We start from the raw sequence: 18,760 nt of genomic DNA, 5'->3' as shown, positions 1-18,760 counted from the left end.
AATGAGATGATTTTTGTACATTATGGAACGTGACATAAACGATCCTTCTACCAGTTCCTTTCTCCACCCACAGCACACCGTTCAGCAGTGACCTCGCCGCCGCCGCCGCAGCGGCACGTGGCCCCTACAGCACCCGCTTCCACATCTCATACGTTCACCCCCACAGTGACTGCGTCTGCTCCTGGGCAGGCGTTTAGATGGTTCCCGACAGCGCTCACGTCTCGCACTCAGACGTGAAAGGCGCTCCAGGACCCAGCCTGGACCGCGTGGAGCTTCGGCTTCCCGGATACCCTCAGAAGCCACTGCTCAGTCCAGAGTCTGTGTTTTCTATTTGTTAAGACAGCTCAGGTGTTACAAGGCCCGAGAGTGTCTGGAACACAGAATCTGGAGCCAAACTGCCTGAGTTCAAATCCCAGCTCCACCACCTTCTCTAGTGAGGGGTGAATGAGCCCCTCTCTGCTTCAGAGTCCAGGTCTGTCTAATGCTGTGAGGTCCACCCAAGGTCACAGCAGCATCGCTCAAATAGCCAGAGGGTGGAAGCAACCCAAGTGTCCGTCAGTGAAGAAGCAGATAAATGGAACGTCATTCTTCAGCCATAAAAAGGAAGAAAATTCTGGCTGGTGTGGCTCAGTGACTGAGGGCCAGCCTGCAAACCAAAGGGTCACTGGTTTGATTCCTAGTCAGGGCACGTGCCTGGGTTGCAGGGCAGGTCCCCGGTGAGGAGGGGCACGTGAGAGGCAACCACACATTGATATTTCTCTCCCTCTCTTTCTCCCTTCCTTCCCCTCTCTCTGAAAATAAATAAAATCCTTTTTTTTTGGAGAAAAGGAAGGAAGTTCTGACACCTGCTACAACATGGGTGAAATGGAGGTCATCATGCTCAGGGAAGTCAACCACTCACAAAAGGACAAAGACTACGTGAGTCCTCTTACCTTTCCCCAGAGGAGTCAAATTCACGGGACAGAAAGGAGAGGGGTGGGTGCCTGGGGCTGGGGGGCAACGAGTGTTTACTGGGTGTGGAGCTTCCACTTTGCCACAGGCTACAGCTTGGGAGATGGTGGTGGTGGTGGCAATGGCTGCACGACATTGTGGGTGTGTTAATGCTGCCGAAACGTAACACGGAACTGACCACCTTTATGGAAATGCCAAGGTACACACACCAGGTGTGAGCCTTTACAGTCACCAGAAACCGGGAAAACGCTGCAGCAGTGAGGCTGCGGGGCAGAGGATCCCAAACCTGCTGGGTTCACGGGCCCTTGGTGTCTCAGTGGTGTTTTCATGGTGCCCCCAGGCCCAAAAGAAACACCTAACCATTCTATTTAGCAAGTAGTTAGGGCCGAACAGCTCATTAAGTAGTTATGTCCTTTCCAGTCGGTATCTCTCGGGCACTGAGCACACAACTTCCTCACCAGAATCAGACTGCCCACCACCAGCTCCACTTCCTGCTGCGGGGCGAGCTTCAGGAGGGGCCGGCTTTTTATTAGCCCTGTCTGCCCAGCTTGGCAGGAATGTGCCGCCACCACCACTGAAAGGCATGGTGGGAGCATCATGAAACTGGGAACTACCTCCAAGGACAAGCCTGCAGTCTCCGACAGATGTCACTGTTTCCCTCTACAATTCAGAATACCCCGCTGTGCCCCAGGGGGCTCGCTGCAGTGCCAGGAACACAGGGTATAAACTCAGGGACCCCAGTCTCAACCCAGGCGGCAGGCCAGAGCCAAAGCCATCTCCGTGAGGAGCCACACATAATGGATTCTATTGGCTTTGACCCCTTTGAGTCTTAGAGCCACAACCTCAAAGCTGGCCAGCTGAAGGCTGCCCGCCCTACTGGTGACAAGCGCCCTGCTTGGCACCACTCACTTGTTACAGCAGCACTAACAGCTCAGGCACCAACTTGCAAACGAGGAAACCGAGGCTCCGAACAGCAGCTCCAACCCCTGTGGGCTGGAGAGCGGCTTCGCTGACAGGGAACCCAGCCTGACGCCAATGGCGCGTTCCTTTCACAAATTCACTTGCTCTTTATTGAACACAGTGATATGTAAGAAGGTCACTCGCCGAGAAATTCAAGAATTATGCATTGTTCACAAACCAGGGAAGGAAAACGTGTTTGCAATTTGTTAATATTCACACAGCCCATGGTACTCTTTGGAAGAGATTAATCAATAAGAAAAATAAAGGGCATCTTTTAGAGTAAAAAGATACTTAAGTATTTGCATCTTAAATGGAAAAAAAAGGAAAGCAACGAGCCATTCAGGACCATTATCTCTTGAAAGTTGTAACTTTCTTTAATTCAATTTTCTAAATTTTCAAGAATGTATATACTGTTTTGTAATTAATTAAACAAGTTGTTGCTCTTTTAGAAATCATGATTTATTGAGGTTTTTAAAATACTGGTCATGTATGCTAAAAAGCAGAGCTATCAAGAAATGAATTTATTCTTACACACTGTCCCTATGTACACTTTAAATTCTGTATTTTAAATCCTTTTTTATTGTTCAGGTACAGTTGTCTCCATTTTCACCCCACCACGTACCTCTGCCCCAATCCTAAATCTTTTTTTAAAGATTTTATTTATTTATTTTTAGAGAGAGGGGATAGGAGAAAGAGAGGGAGAGAAACTTCCATATGTGGTTGCCTCTCGTGTGCCTTCTACTGGGGACCTGGCCCACAACCCAGGCCTGTGCCCTGACTGGGAATCATAATGGTGACCTTTTGGTTCACAGGCCGGCACTCTATCCACTGAGCCACACACCAGCCACGGCATAAAACTTAACAACAGAAACAGCCAAAAGATAACAAAAGAACTTTACTTTGAACAAAACCACAGTTTTTAACTCTTACTTTCCTTACAAAGTGAAGATTGCAGGCCTGCACCTAGCAGGTGCAAATCCACTTTCCGCAGTGGCCACCAGGGGTCACTACTAGGATGCTTCATCTGGGTCAGGTCAAACCACAGCACAGACCAAGGCTAACTAACCCCTGGAAGGTTCTTGGGTTGCTGAGTTTTCGTGCGAACATCAGCTTTGATTCTCCGATTCAGACGGCTTGTCAGAATGAACACTGGTATAGATTTCAGAGAACAGAGACTGGAATCAGCTAAAATGCCTTATTTCATGCCTTTCAAATGGCTACATAATAATTAGGGTGCTTAAAAGCAAGAGACCAGGGTATTCTGACTCAGTAGGTCTGGGGTGGGGCAAAGGTGACAAGGATGTACAACTTAGCACAGGTAGCCATGTACACTTCTGTCTCCATTTGGGACATCAACCAGCTAGAAACATCACCACAAAATACAAGAGGACCAGAGTGTGAACCTTACTTACTTAATGCTTAGTCGATATAAGATAGCATATAAGACAGTATAAATATTAATAATGGGCAAATCAATCTTTTAATTCCAATCTAGAAAAGTCCAACAGCCCTGAGCTGAAGGGAGGATTTTATTTCCCCTGAACACTCGATCCTCAGGTTCCTGCAATTTCAACTACCGTCTGCGTGGGAAGCATGGGGCAGTGGGGCAGTGAGGCCCTGGGTGCCGCACATCCCCGGAACGTGCTCCTGAGCCCCAGGGGGGCTGAGGGCCCACTCTTCCATGATCTGCCCCACTTACCTTTGCTGTTTTCTAATAGAGTCAAAACCAATAGTTTCCACAGGTCTATTTGCAATTTTCACAATTTGCTCTTTTCCGTCTTCCTCTGGTCCATCTTTTAACACATAGCGGTTCTCAACCGCAGTGAGAAAGTCTACTCCAAAGTTTACTTTGTTTGGACGAATGAAGGACCCTCCTGTTGGGTGACTGAAGGGAGAGAAGGGAGCATTGTAAATATCCACACAGACACTTACTAAGATGACACGTGCAAAAAAACCCTTATAAACCGTTGCCAATGTAAATATCTGCATTCAGAAATTTGCTTACAAATATATTAGCAAACAAAAGCAGTTATGTAATTTTTTTAAAAAGATTTTACTTATTTTCAGAGAGGGGAAGGGAGGGAGAAAGAGAGGGAGAGAAACATTGATGTGTGAAAGAAACATCATCAGCTGGTTGCCTCTCACACCCCCAACCAGCCACCTGGCCTGCAACCTAGGCATGTGCCCTGACTGGGAATCCAACAGACGACCTTTTGGTTCACAGCCTAGCACTCAATCCACTGAGCCACACCAGCCAGGAAGCACTTATATAATTTTTTTAAAGATTTTATTTGTTTATTTATCTTTAGAGGGGAAGGAGAGAGGGAGAGAAACATCAATGTATGGTTGCCCCTCGTGCATCCCCTGCTGGTAGTTGGCCTGCAAGGAACCGGCCTGCAACCCAGGCATGTGCCCTGACTGGGAATCGAACCGTGATCGTGTGGTTTGCAGGCCCGCGCTCAATCCACTGAGCTACACCAGCCAGGGCCAATTATATAATTTTAAAAAGAAAAAATATCATCCACAGAGAATGGCCATAAATGCAGTGTTCTGAAGAATTTTATAACTTCCTGTGTGCTGAGAAATGAAAATCTGCTAAGAGCCTTGGCTGGTGTGGCTCTGTTGGATTGAGCCTGGGCTTGTGAACCAGAGTCACCGATTTGATTCCCCATCTGGAGCACAAGTCTGGGTTGCAGGTCAGGTCCCCAGCACACGGGGCGCACGAGAGGCAACCATACACTGATGTTTCTCTCCCTCTTTTTCCTTCCCTTCCTCTATCTCTAAAAATAAATAAAATATTTTTTAAAAGCCCTGGCTGGCATAGCTCTGTGGATTGAGCACAGGCCTGTGAACCACACGATCATGGTTCAATTCCCAGTCAGGGCACATGCCTGGGTTGTAGGACAGTTCCCAGCAGGGAACTCATGGCAGGCAACCATACATTGGTATTTCTCTCCTTCTCTCCTTCCCTTCCTCTCTAAAAATAAATAATCTTTTAAATAAATAAATAAATAATCTGCATAAGAGTAAAATAATGTACTAAAAAGTATATAATCAGTACAAATTATTACAAAGGGTTGTTAGCTTCTGCAAGCATGTAAGCAAATCCCAACAGATTAAACAGAGGAAGTACACAGGACAGACAATTCACATAAGAGTAAACAGACATAGCAACTCATGGGGGAAAGTTTTACCTTGCCAATGATTAAGAAGTGAAAATCCAAATAATGAAACTAGTTTCAACAAAACACAAAACATGAAGAAAAATCGTAACATCTTAAAGACCACAAGGTTGGGACTAGAGAGGACTTCCGGCCAAGATGGAGGCATAGGTGGAAACACTGTGCCCCTTCCCACAACTAAATTTAAAGACAGTGAAGTTTTAGACACAAAAACGCAGCCAAAACAGTGAAAATTGAACTATATGGAAGTCCCACAACATCGAACCATTCAGCCAGACCAGTAAGAGGGGGGTAGTGGGGTCAGGCTGGAAAGGCCCTTCGGTCCAATCGACCCAGGAGCGGAGGCGGTTGGTGGATCCCAAGCGTGGGGTGGGGACGGGCGGACACAGTGAGGGCGCAGGGCGGCTGGCTGACTGCGGTCACACATTTGCGCACATACAAACCAAGCGAAGGAGCGAGCGGTGAGACAGACCGCTCAAGCTAGGGCCCCAGTGATGGGAATTAGAGCCTGAAAGCACCAACTGGAAAGACTTTCTCTGGGTCGAGGGGCCAGGAGAGGCTCCCAGGCTCACAGAGAGTTCGTTGGAGAGACCCACAGGGTCCTGGAGAGTACATGGGCCCACACACGGGAACCAGCACCAGAGGGGCCCAATTTGCTTGTGGGAAGCCACAGAGGGGACAGAAATCTGAGAGACAGTGGAGCGGAGCAAAACGCCATTTTTTTCCCCTCTCTGACCCCACCCCCACATACAGTGTCACAACCCAGCCACTGGATCAACCCACCCTTGTGAACACCTAAGGCTCCGCCCCTCATACGTAACAGGTGCGAACAGACCAAACATTATGACTCAAGAACAGCCCAAGGCCCCAGAGCCTATAATTCTAAGTGACCAAGAAATAGCCAGCCTTTCAGATGCACAGTTCAAAATACTGGTGATCAGGATGCTCACAGAATTGGTTGATTTTAGCCACAAATTAGAGGAACAATATGAAGGCTAAACTGATTGAAATGAAGGGAAATGCACAAGAAATCAATAGTGATGGAAAGGAAACTGGGACTCAAATCAAGGGAGTGGACCAGAAGGAAGAAAGAAATGACCAAACAGAAAAGAAGGAAGAACCAAGAATTCCAAAAAATGAGGAGAGGCTTAGGAACTTCCAGGACATCTTTAAACGTTTCAACATCCGAATTATAGGGGTACCAGAAGGGGAAGAGGAACAGCCAGGAGTGGAAAACTTATTTGAACAAATAATAAAGGAGAACTTTGCCAATGTGGCAAAGGAAATAGACTTCCAGGAAATCCAGGAAGCTCAGAGAGTCCCAAAGAAGTTGGACCCAAGAAGGAACACACCGAGGCACATCATAATTACATTAGCCAAGATGAAAATGAAGCAGAGAATTCTAGAAGCAGCAAGAGATAAGGGAACGGTCACCTACAAAAGAGTTCCCATCAGGCTGTCAGCGGATTTCTCAAAAGAGACCATACAGGCAAGAAGGAGCTGGAAGGAAGTATTCCAAGTCATGAAATCCAAAGACCTACATCCAAGACTGCTCTATCCAGCAAAGCTTTCATTTAGAATGGAAGGAAAGATAAAGTGCTTCTCAGATAAGATCAAATTCAAGGAGTTCACCATCACCAAGCCCTTATTATATGAAATGTTAAAGGGACTTATCTAAGAAAAAGAAGATAAAAATATGAACAGTGAAAGGACAGCAAACTCACAGTTACTAACAACCACACCTAAAACAAAAGCAAACCAAGAGGACAGGTAGATCAGGAGTGGAACCATGGAAATGGAGATCACATGGAGGGTTAGCAACAGGGGAGTGGGAGGAGGAGAAGTTGGGGGAAGTTACAGAGAATAAGTGGCATAGACAGTAGGTAGAAAATAGACAGGGGGAGGGCAGGAATACTATGGGAAATGCAGAATCTAAAGAACTTGTGACACATGGACATGAATGGAAGGGGGAATGGTGGGGGAGGGGTGTGGAGGGTGGAGGGGAGTAAAGGGGGGAATGGGACAACTGTAATGGCATAATCAATAAAATGTATTTTTAAAAAGATCACAAGGTTAGGTTTGTTTCGATTATATCATCACACTCCCGGGAATCTGTCAGCAGGCAATAATTTAAAAATAAAACAAAACTACACCTACAAAGACTCTGTATAATAGCATTTATTTGTACTTGAGGAACTCTAGAAATTATAAAAAATGCCCAGCTGAATAGAGAATATTAAGTGAACAGACAGATTAAAAATTCTAACAGTGATACTAAATAAAATTACAAAAAACTGAGATTTCTAAAATCTGAACCAAACTGTGTGTGGTACAACCACAGAGGAATCTTGTTTGCAGATGGATGAAGACCAGAAAAGGGCACAGAGAGATGAAAACATTTGTGGGTGAAAGGGTTATGTACGAACTCTTTCAAATGACAGCCTGAACTAAATCCATTTAAAAGCTTAAACATAAGGCTAAAATACAGCAGGCAAGGGCAATTCCACAGAAATACAGGACATTTTACCACAATTTACATTCAGGTTTTATAGAAATTTCCGATAATAATCTCTAGAAGGACTTAACAGCAGTAGTAATTATATTGCCATATGTAATGACCCCTGTGTCATCACAGGCTTCTCAGGACATTCCTAATAGGTCTTGAGACCACTGAACTCAGTGCTCAGCACCACATCACGGCCCTGTCCGTTTCTTTTCAGGGAGTCCAAGCGTGCGTGATCACTTCATTCTTTTGGCTTCAAACCTTCCTAGAAGTCCCATACTATGACAAAACTGGTATTAACTGATACATTTTGCCAAAATAATCATATACACGTTTTCTTCTGGGAAATGGGTCCATAGAGATGACCGGATGGTGAAAGGAACATGATCCCCAAATGCTGGAACCAATACAGGTGAGAATGACCCAGAGGCCATCGAATCCCAGAGAGGGGAGTGCAGAAGCCAGTGAAGAGGGGGACAAATGTGTCCAGTGCTACAAACACCTGAAGGTGGCAGCTGAGCCTGAACCATAAGTGACCAGAAGGGAAGGGGTGCCAGCCCTGAAAGTGAGGGGGCAGCAGTGCTGGGGCAACGTCTGAGGGGAGCTGACCGCAAGGGAGTGTTTTCCGGGTGGCAAGCACCAAACTTGACTGTTGATGGAAATAACCCAGTGGCGAGGGGAGCTGACAATGCAGGAAATTAAATCCTCTGTCGCAGCAAAATCAAGTGCTGAGTCTGTTGTGATCTCACAGGGGCACTGACAACTGGAAGCTGCCGGGAAAACTGGATAGTTTACCCATGTGGGGACGGTGACACTGGGGCGGGGGTGGGCCCAGAAGCCTGCTCATTTGCAACAATGCTCTGGTGTGGGGGCCCTGGTGTCCCACCTTCAGCAGCACTCACCCTGTCAGGTGGGGACAGTGGGGCCCACTGTTACACAGGTCTCCTAGCCAACACCGAAAGTGCATTCTGACTACTAGTGCACTATGCTTTCCCACGCTTGTGTCTTGGCTTACTTTGTTGAATTAAATACAGTCCTTACATGAAAATCCTAGCTAGCATGCTCGCTCCTAAAATGGGAGGAGGCAATGAGACGGGTGGGGCAGCAGGTGTGGAGCTGGGTGACCATAGGTTCCTGGCTCCATGACTTAGCAGCTGCATGACCACAGGCAGCCGAATTCACATTCTCAGCCTAAGTTTCTCCATATTATAAAGCCCTCCCAAATGAGGCTACTTACAAGGATTAAATAAGCCATAACAAAATATAAGTCACCATAATGTTGCCTGGCATGACAGTTACAGTTACACATTTATCATGTTGTTAAAAATACTCCCACCTACTTTGAAATGCTGGGACCAGCCAGAGGCCTGACTCTAGTTAAGCAGGGACTCCCACACTTGTTTGATGGGCTCCTGTCACATGCTGTCACCACCGAGAACATAGCTCCATCGTATGAACGTTGAAAATATGGTTATAAACGTAAGCAGGGCAAAGTCACACAACCCCTCAGGTATGAAGTGGTCTGTCCCAGGTACCTACTGTTACCTAAAAACTACCCCAGAGCACAGCGGCTTGAAACGACAATCTGCAATTTCGCACAGCTCCAGGGGCAAGCTCAGTAGAGCTCCGGCGACCCTTTGGTTCACAGGCCGGCACTCAATCCACTGAGCCACACCAGCCAGGGCAAAGGTTATCATTTTGTAAATTGTGAGCAAAAACGTCAAGAAATATGGTATCATAATTTGAGATTTTCATCTTTTAGACATTAATGCACAAGTAAAAGTAACTATTAAACACTGTTTCAAATGTTACATGGTGGCAGCAGCTAGTGAGACAGGAGAGTGTAACAACGCAACATTTCTGAGAGCCAGGAGTGACACATGGGACTTTCATTCACAAACATCCCAATTTGAACAGGGTCATCCAGCACTCTTGTGTTTATCGCAAAGACGGGCTTCCCGGAAGCCCGACTAGGCCGGAAGGAGCCCTGCACTCGAGGGGCACTCGAGGGGCACTCGGGCTCAGAGGCGAGTGCAGACCTGGCGCAGCTGGGAGCTTCCCCTCACTGCCCTTCGGGAGCAGGGATGTCTCGTCTGGTGCTGTGTCCCTCTCACCACTGCACTGGGGCGGGACAAGGGCTCCTGGCTCCACAGGTCCCCAGGTCCAGCGCTCCTCCCCCGTATCTGCGCCAGAGCTGCGCCCAAGGAGCCTCACTGGGACAGTGACATCCTGCACTTCCAGCCAATGCTGAGAGAGGGGGCAAGACTCTTGAAGGTGTGGTGTGAGCTCTGCATGGGGAAGTGCTGTGACTTGTGACCGGCAGGTTGTTGTGGCAGACTATTTCCACGGGTGACTCTCAACCCACATGCCCCTTGGCACTGTGACTTTGCCACTTGTCCCACCAGTGGATGGAATCCATTTCCCCTTTTCTGGAATGCAGACTCAGCCGGGGGGGCTTACTTTTACCAACAGAGTGAAGCCTGGGCCTTAGGAGGCATCACAGTCCTGCCTCCCCCGTCCTGGGAAGCAGAGGCTGCATGTTAGAGGCTCCCGCTCGCTGGAGGACAGTGAAAGGCTGAGACCGTGTGCAGAGAGAAAGAGAAACCTCAGGAACCCCAGCGGAGGACCAGCCCCGAGCCCACAGCCTTGCAAGGCCCTGTGGGTCCTGTGGCTTCCCCTGGGACAGAGGCAGCCCAACAGGCTCCACTACACACCACCCACATCCCGGAGACACACTCACAAGCTGTAAAGGGGTTGTTTTAAGGCCCAAGTTTGGGGGTATTTGTTATTCATCAACAGCTAACCGAAATAGATGGGAAAATCACTATTTTCACTAACACTAATCAAAGCTCAGGACTTTCGTCAATTATAAATCCAGGCGACAAGCCATGATCATATTTGTAGTACCTTCTCAATAACAGAAATCAAATATTGTTGTATCTTTTACAACTGTCACCACTATCTTAAAGTCACTTATTCTTTTCACTACCTCAAAATTTTAGTAGTTATTAGGCCCACAAGCACATCTTATTATTTAATGTGATTTGTTTAAAAATATGTACAACTATATGATCATTTTAAAAGTTTTATTTCATCATGCCTGAATTTTCTTTGTAATGTAATGTATATTTTATTTCCTATTTTTAAAAACATTATCTTATGTCTCTGGAAAGGAGCTATAGCACAAGAAGGTTCCCTGGTCCAGCGTGTAGTCACACTGGGAGGACCCACACTGGACCCCGGGGTGGGGAGGGGCAGGGGGAGGGTGGAGGCACAGGCTCTCCCAGTGTGACTACACGCCACCTAGAAATACCTTCTCAGAGCGAAGAAGGTAGCAAGAAGCAGGAGTACTACTGAAAGTGAAACATTTATAGAACAATAACATTTTAAATAGGACTCTGTGGTTGAAATAAAAGTGCTTTTTCTGAAGTACATTGCAAAGATCCCTGAGGTTATCCCTTTTAATGTCCTGTCAGGACAGCAGGCAGAGGCTCTGCATTCACTGAAGCCAAATGTTCTGGGCATTAAACTGTTTACTTACACAAGACAGAACCGAATCCCAAGGTGTGTCTGTTAGGTGCTGGAAAAATAATTCCAGACAATTCAGAACATTAGTTTCTGTACCTCAGCCTATCTCAATACAGACAAACTTTACACCGAAGAGACTGCTCCTAAAGTTTCACATTCATAAGGTTTTGTTTATGAAAAAGTAAAATCTGAAATTCTAGTGAAAGGAAATAGAAATAGGAAAACCTACTTTTCAAACTGCACACGATTTAAATGGAAAAATAAGTATGAGAGTACAAGTTTAAAAACTGGTACATACAATAAATGAGAAAACAATGCAAAACAAATAGCATGGTTTTCACTGGGTCCTGAATCTACAGCTGAACAATCCAGGAAGAGATCTTCACTGCTGTTCAGTTTACCGGCTGCGATGCCCTTCGCAGATCAGAGGTAAAGTCAAAGGGCAGTGTCTTCAGCAACATCCGGAACAGTTTCTCAGAAAACAAAACAGCCCAGCAAGTAATGCAAACTACCAGCTGAATGAGTGCCCAGCAACCCCCTCCACAGCTCAACTGATAATTTACACAAAATTCACGGAGATTCTAGATGTATTAAGATGTTGCATCCCAACACTGAAATTCAGAATGCTATCTAAAGAGAAAAAACTGGGGGAAAACAGGAACTAGTGGGAGGAAAGTCCAAAAATGTTTCTCTTCTAAGTATTCGGCTCGTTCACGCTCCTTCCTGCTTCGGCCCACCAGGCCCATGGCCTCCCCACCCAGTCCGTGCCTAAGTGTGAGACTCTCATGGAGCTCTATACCAAGCCTCAGTCTGCCCTATTTCCCCAACAGAGCCATCAGATAAAAGGCAAGATGCCCAGTTAAACTTCAATTTCAGCTAAACAGCAAGTTATTTTTTAGCATCAGTATTCCCCATGCATGTCCCATTCTCACACTGAGAAATGACTATCTGAAACTCAAATTTCTCACTGTGCACTGTGTATATTTACCAGCTGAATCTGACAATACTACTGAAAAGTAAAAGGCCCCCAACAAACTCTAAGACTCTCCTAGGAAGCGCTCTTCCTGTTGGGGCTTTGGATGCCGGGTGCTGGGAGAGGCTGTTCTCTGAGGAGCTTCTCCCAAGTGCTGTTAACCTTGATGCCATTTGCTGCGGGCATGCTCGGGGCCCTTCCGGCAAGCCACACACGTGTGTTCAGCAGGAGAGAAGTGCTTGCTTCCATTCAATGCACATCGCTGTAACATCTAAAGAACTGACCCAATGAACTCATTTCCCAGCAGAAAGCCAGCCCAGTAAATAAGCGTCTTTTCACAAACTGCCTCAGTGACACAATTTTTATTTTACCGTAAGTCGAGGGAGGCTTCCTGAATGAACCTCTCACAGATGGCACGATACCATCTAGAAAGGACTCTGAAGGGTCCACCAAAAGCTATCCTATTAAAGCTGATAAATTCAGTAAAGCAGCAAAATACTAAATTAATGTTCAGAAATGGGTTGTACTTCTATAAGCCAATAACAGACTATCAGAAAGAAATTAAGAAAACAATCCCATTCACAATTGCATAAAAAAATAAAATATCTAGCAATAAACTGAACCAAAGAGGTAAAACATCTGCACTAGGAAAACTTTAAGAGAGTAAATAAAGAAATTGAAGATAAAAATAAATGCTAGTATATACCATATTCATGGGTTGGAAGAATTAACATCATTAAAATGCCCATGTCACCCAAATCCACCTACAGTCCCTATCAAAATTCCAACAGGATTTCAGAGAACTAGAACAAATAACCCTAAAATGCATATCAAACACAAAAGACCCCAATAGCCAAAGCAACCTTGAAAAAGAAGAGTAAAGTGGGAGCCCTGGCTGGTATGGCTCACTTAATTGGAGCATCATCCTATAAAACTAAAAGGCTGTATGCCTAGGTTGTGGGTTCAGTCCCCCGCAGGGGCCGTACAAGAAGCAAGCAATCCATTGATGTTTCTCTCCCTCTGTCTCTCCCTCCCTCTCCATCTCTCTAAAATCAATCAGTATGTCCTTGGGTGAGGAATAAAAAACAAAACAAAACACTACCTATATCAAACTATACTACAAGGCTATAGTAATCAAAACAGCATGATACTGGCATAAAAACAGGCACATAGATCAATAAAACATAATAGAAAGCACAGAAATAAATATACACCTATGTGGGCAATTACTATTTGACAAAGGAGCCAAGAATATACAATGGCATAAAGACAGACTCTTCAGTAAATGGTGTTTGGAAAACTGACCAGGCACACACACAAAAAACAAGAAACTAGATTACCTTCTCACACCATACACACGAATACACTCAAAAAGTGAATTAAAGACTTAAATGGACAGAGGACAGGAGGAGCCATGCCAGGCGTAGCCACCAGGAGGGGGCCTGAGTCGGGGCAGCAGGTTGAGGGGCTGATTGTCCAACAGCTCCTTACAACCCTGCCTGGTTGGTGGCCACTGGAGAAATGCAGGGGGCTCCCCAGACAGCCGTGGGCACAGGTAAGAGCCAGCACTTTACCCCAGGCCTCAAATGCAACTTCCCCTCCCCTGCTCTCGGTGCCCCCATGTCTGGAGTGGAGTGCAGGTGTGGGGGTGTGCCCTCCGCACGGGTCCCACCACCCGAGCAACTCTCTGAGCTTGCGTTCCATCTCACTCTTGTTTCCTGCACGGCAGTTGAGGGGGACCACTTCCCATTATGTCCTGGTACAGCTGCCAAAGTCTTCTGAACTGGCTCTGTGGGGGCATGGACCCCAGCTTTGAAGGCCATGGGGACCCCAACTGTGCTGCCTTCCTCTCTCACCAGCAGTGGCTGCTGGAAAGTGCAGTGTTCCTGACCATCGCCCTGTTGAAGATCCTGGTGGCCTTGCAGCACATCGTGAGGCAGGCAAAGGAGGGTGGTAGGGATGGCCATGGCTGCCAGCCAGAGCAGGAGACCCAGCGGTCAGAAGGCGGCAAGGAAAGCCTGAGCTGGAATCTGCTCATAGTAGCCCTGTGGCTGACCTTCAGGGTGGAGGTGGGCTTTAAGTTCACCACCAAGACAGTCATCTACCGCTCAACCCCCATCACCTGATCACCGTGACGCCTATTTTTCTCCTGTCCTGCCCCCTTGTCCAGGAGACAACGTTGTCTTCAAGCTACAAATGCACATGCTGAGTGGAGTTCTCTGGCCTTGCTGCTCCTGCAGTAAACACCTGGCTGCTCCCCTTTGAATGGAGACTTACTGCCTTGAGCGTTTTATGCTCTACATGGTACCCATTTGCCTGCTTCGGAAAGGAGGTGCTTACACCCCAGAGCACATCTCCCACCTGGCCTCATTTCCTTTTATCACTTCAGCGTCGTACAGACCCTGGGCCTGGCCACTGAAGGGAGTCTGAACAACATGCTGTGTCTGGCCATCTCTGACCCATTCTACGGCCCCTGGTATCGCATCTTGGGCCTCAGGACACCAGACTCTCATGACCATGACCCACGGGAGGCCGGTCACCCTGTTCTCATACATGGTTGGGCCCTTGTGTAAATATCTGATGGATATGCTCTGGCTTCCGGTCAAGAAGGCAGATGGAAGGTGCTTTTTTTCTTCTCCTTGAGGAAACAAGACTTGACTGGAGAACACCCAGTTCTTAATGGAAGCACGGGGGAGGGCCGTTCAACGTTTGGTGTTTCTTTTTTCTCCTCCCTGTCCCTTTCCCCTGCCACTCTTCTCTCCCCAGCTCTCCCTCCCAGGATGCGGCCCGGAGCAGTGCTGAGGGCGGGGTCTCTCCTCAGCCCCCGGACTCCTTCTTCCTGCTCCCAGTGGCCTTACCATGGGAGACAGTGATCAGTAGCTTTCACTCTGCATGTTGCTGCTTTAACAACAGCTGGCTGAGGAGAAAGGAAACAAGCAGTAGTTCTTTTGGCAAAGAGCAACGAGACTGGGTGTGCTTCATTTCCCCACTGCCAGGGACCTATATTATGCTGGGGTCCCCTTTTGTCTCCAGCAAAGCCCCCACTGTAAGAGGACCGAGGCTTTGTTTCTATGTTTCTATGCCTTGCTCTTTCAGCAAGCTAAGAGCCATGGGATTTCCCAACTCATGGCCAAAACAGAACTGGCCAGATTCTTCCCACTGGTGTCCCGTGGCTCAAAGCAAGTGGCCAACCAGCCACACTCTCCAGAAGGCTGCCTGCAGTGGGCGATGGGACACTACCCGGTCCAAGGGCTTGGTTCCACTGAAGGGGACAGAGAGCTGCTGTGACAGCAAATCCAGAGTGAACAGGTTTAAATGTCCACAAGTAATTCCGGGAGGGGCCCCGGGCACGCTCTGCCTGCGAGAGCTGAGCGCTAGCCCACATCCCAGTCCAAAGGGAGCACAGAAATTAATCAACAGAAGCCGTAACTTGAGAAAACGGAAAACAGATTTGATTTATATGCTCCATTTCAGTTTAATGTTTGTAATAGGTGCCACCTTAAACTTGAGTGTCCCTTAAATGTCCTCTCTCTCTTTTTAAAGGCAGTTTCAGGGAAGGATAAGCTAGAGTTGGGTTTTGTTTGCTTGCTTGTGTTTTTTTGCTTTTGGGCTTTTACTTGCTTGCTGGTTTGCTTTTGCAATGTTTGAGTGTGGAGAATCCTTGCACCAGGGCGTCTCTCTGGAGGGGCTCCTGCCAGTGCATGTTGTGGCTTCACAAAATATGCCAGCGTCCTGGGTTTGGGAAGATCTGTAGATCCTTCTGGGGTTGCTTCCCTGGGGCCAGATATCGTGGTAGCTGTGGCCAGACACAGCGCTGAATTGTTTCCCCTGCCTACTCCTAAACCCATGTCTAGACTGAAAAGGAGATACCGAGGAATTAAGTCCCCATGGGTGGAGATTCAATTGCTCCAAATGGAAGATCTTTTGTTCAACGACTTTAAGGTAAGTCAGGTATGGATTTCAAGAAGGGAGACAGTGGCTGGGCTTTTGCTGACTCCTTGTTAGCTTATACTAAAAACAGATTTGCTTAAGAACTGAAAAGGTGGTTCAGTGAGACTTCCCCTGGTGGGCCTCCCCTCCCATCTTCCACTCTAGGCAACTCAGTTGTCCTGGGCCAGTTTCAGTATTTTAGGTACTACTGCATGAGAGCTTCAGTGACTCAGTGGTTACGATGTTAGCAAATGGACCCACAAGAGGCAGCAGAATATAGGACAGTCTCTCTGAGCAAGGTGAGGGCCAGGGCAGCAACCATGGAAGCTCCCTTTTGCAGAGGCCTGCTGGCACTGAGGCAATCAGTCCCCAGGGTGTGGGGCAACAAGAGGGAGAACACTGGTACCCCTTAGTCCCCATGAGCTCCTCATGCTTAAGGGCTTGGACAAGTTTTTCTCAGTGCCTCTCACCCTCAGGTTGGCTTCCAAAAGAGGCACCTCCTGACTGGATAGATTTGCCTTGCCCACCATCAAAGTGCTGCGTGGTGGAGGATGGGACGATAAGGGATCGTGCAAGGACTCAGTGCCCCTCAGCCTCTTCACAAAAGGAAAAGTTGGAAGGAGGTCATGGGTGGAGGCCTTAGGGGCCTGTCCGGCCCACTACCAGTGTATGGAGTCTTTGCTGGCTGACAACAGAGTGCCTCGGCTGGCCACGGAGGCAAAAGTGACTCTGCAGAAGCTCTTTTCCTCCCCGTGCAGCACGGCCATACTGCCAGCTGGCCCGAGCTTTCCCTGCATTGGCGTGCCTCTGAAGCTTGCCTCTGCCCTGGCCACAGCTCAGAGTCCCATTCTGACTGGCACTTTCTGCTGCTCGGAAGGAAAGAAGAAAGTGAAAGCCATGTGCCTGCCCTGGCCAGGCCAAAGACATATACACCGGTCAGGGAAGGGATAAGTAGAGGGGAGATACAAGGCTTCTGAGGGCCAGACTGGCTCAGAAACACGGAGGTGGGAAGAACAGAGAGGGAGCCTAGTCCAGAGGCTCCCCAGGGCATCAGGGACTCTGACTGAGGTGTTAGGGAGAGGCATGCATCGGAATTGGCCTGTGCCTCACTCAGACCTTGGGCCAGACCTGGCTGAGAACCAGGACGGCCTGCCTTGGTTTGCGGTGCCCTCCCCGGTGGGCCTGGCCTCCCAGCTCCTCCTCAGGCCCTTCCTCTCAGTGCTAAGGAGGCTCCCCAGCCACTCTGGCAAGTCTCCATGGCATTAATTAGCCAGCATTCGTGAGCTCCATGTGTGTTTGAGAGGGTGTCTTGGGAGTGGACGGCTTCTTCCAAAACCGCCCTAAGAAGAGAAATGAGTGTTCCCTCAAGCCCCTGGGTAGCCACGGCCAAGGACCTGGGCCAATGAGAACAGTCTGCTCAGTTGTCCAACTTGGGGCATCAGCTCAGAAGTGTGGGAATGTGGTTGTGCCTGCTTGCGGTCTCAGTATTTGGTTTTGGACACCAAAGATGACCTGGCCCATTTTCTTCCCAGTGATGGTGAACCTCTGTGAGCCTGTGAGAAAGGCAGAGACTCCGTCTCCACAAGTCAGGACTCTCTCTTTCTCCTTGAACTTCTCAGCATTCACAGAAGCTGCCTGCCAAGTGGCTGGGATAAGCTGGTAGTCTGCGCACTCTACGTGGGCACCACAGGTCTAACTATCAGATCATCTCTTTAGCTGCAGCCTCAGCTGGAGCTTTGCTACGTGTGCTGCTTGATAATTCAGTGTTTTGGGGAGTAGGCACAGCTCCCCACAGATAACAAATTGTCTGCAGGTCTCCAGGCACTGGTATTGGGGCCGGGTGGTGCTATAGGAGCAAGCTGGGTGGCTCACTGGGTGGCGGAAGGCCCCTTCTCCTGCTCCCTTGGCCAAAAAGACTTCCCTGGATCTCTAGATGTGGATCCAGAGTCATCTGTCCTCTTTGGAGGACTGAAGGGGAGATATGGAAGAAAAGAAAAAAGGCGAAGCCCCCAGCTGCTGTGGCTCAGTTGGTTAGGCGTCATCCTGCAAATCAAAGGGTCATCGGTTTGATTCCCAGTTAAGGCAAATGAATGGGTTATGGGTTCAGTCCCTGGTTGGGGTGCCTACGGAAGGCAATGAATTGATGCTTCTCTTTCCCATCGAGGTTCTCTCCTACTCTTTTTCCCTCCCTTCCCCTCTCTCTAAAACCAAAAACTGTTAAAAATATGTATACATAAAAAGAAGGACCATGCCTAACATTGCAGGATAACATCCTGGTGCAGTGCTGGTTGGGTAAATCTGGAGCAGACACAAGAGGGGCCTGCAGGTTTTCATGCGCTCCTTGGCAAGGCTCCAGACTGAGAGGGGACCTTCCTGCACGCCCTGCCCTGCCCTGCCCTCCGGGCAGAGTCACGACAGGGAGGTGGGCAGAGTCGCGACAGGGAGTGAGCCTGCCTTCTCTGTATATTGATTCAGTTTGTGCTCAGGAAAACCTAGTCATGTGTTGTTGCTCGTCTGTGACATTTTTGTACAGTGGTTCGCCACTCAATGGCATAAAACAAAAGTCATTTTAAGCAAAGCTCTTGTTTTAAAAACTTCTGGTATGTTTTTGTTTGATATANCCCATGTCTAGACTGAAAAGGAGATACCGAGGAATTAAGTCCCCATGGGTGGAGATTCAATTGCTCCAAATGGAAGATCTTTTGTTCAACGACTTTAAGGTAAGTCAGGTAT

The 18,760-nt window shown here is 47.9% G+C and overlaps 1 protein-coding gene and 1 pseudogene across 2 annotated transcripts in view; one reads left to right on the top strand and one right to left on the bottom strand.

Annotated features, from left to right (window-relative positions):
• TBCE (tubulin folding cofactor E) overlaps positions 1 to 18,760 on the bottom strand; it is a 59,317-nt gene that overhangs the window by 14,340 nt on the left and 26,217 nt on the right. For both annotated transcript variants that reach the window (XM_037037335.1, XM_037037336.1), the window contains exon 4: positions 3,611 to 3,796. In XM_037037335.1, coding sequence (XP_036893230.1) covers positions 3,611 to 3,796 — 186 coding nt within the window. The remainder of the gene's footprint in view (positions 1 to 3,610; positions 3,797 to 18,760) is intronic.
• LOC118980658 (transmembrane protein 164-like) lies at positions 13,828 to 14,740 on the top strand (annotated as a pseudogene).

Source organism: Sturnira hondurensis, unplaced genomic scaffold (genome assembly GCF_014824575.4).
Source record: "Sturnira hondurensis isolate 20B ecotype Veracruz unplaced genomic scaffold, ASM1482457v3 Scaffold0022977, whole genome shotgun sequence".
Classification (NCBI taxonomy): Eukaryota; Metazoa; Chordata; class Mammalia; order Chiroptera; family Phyllostomidae; genus Sturnira; species Sturnira hondurensis.
The sequence above is the reverse complement of the archived record's forward strand: the minus strand, read 5'-3'. Positions and strand labels throughout refer to the sequence as shown.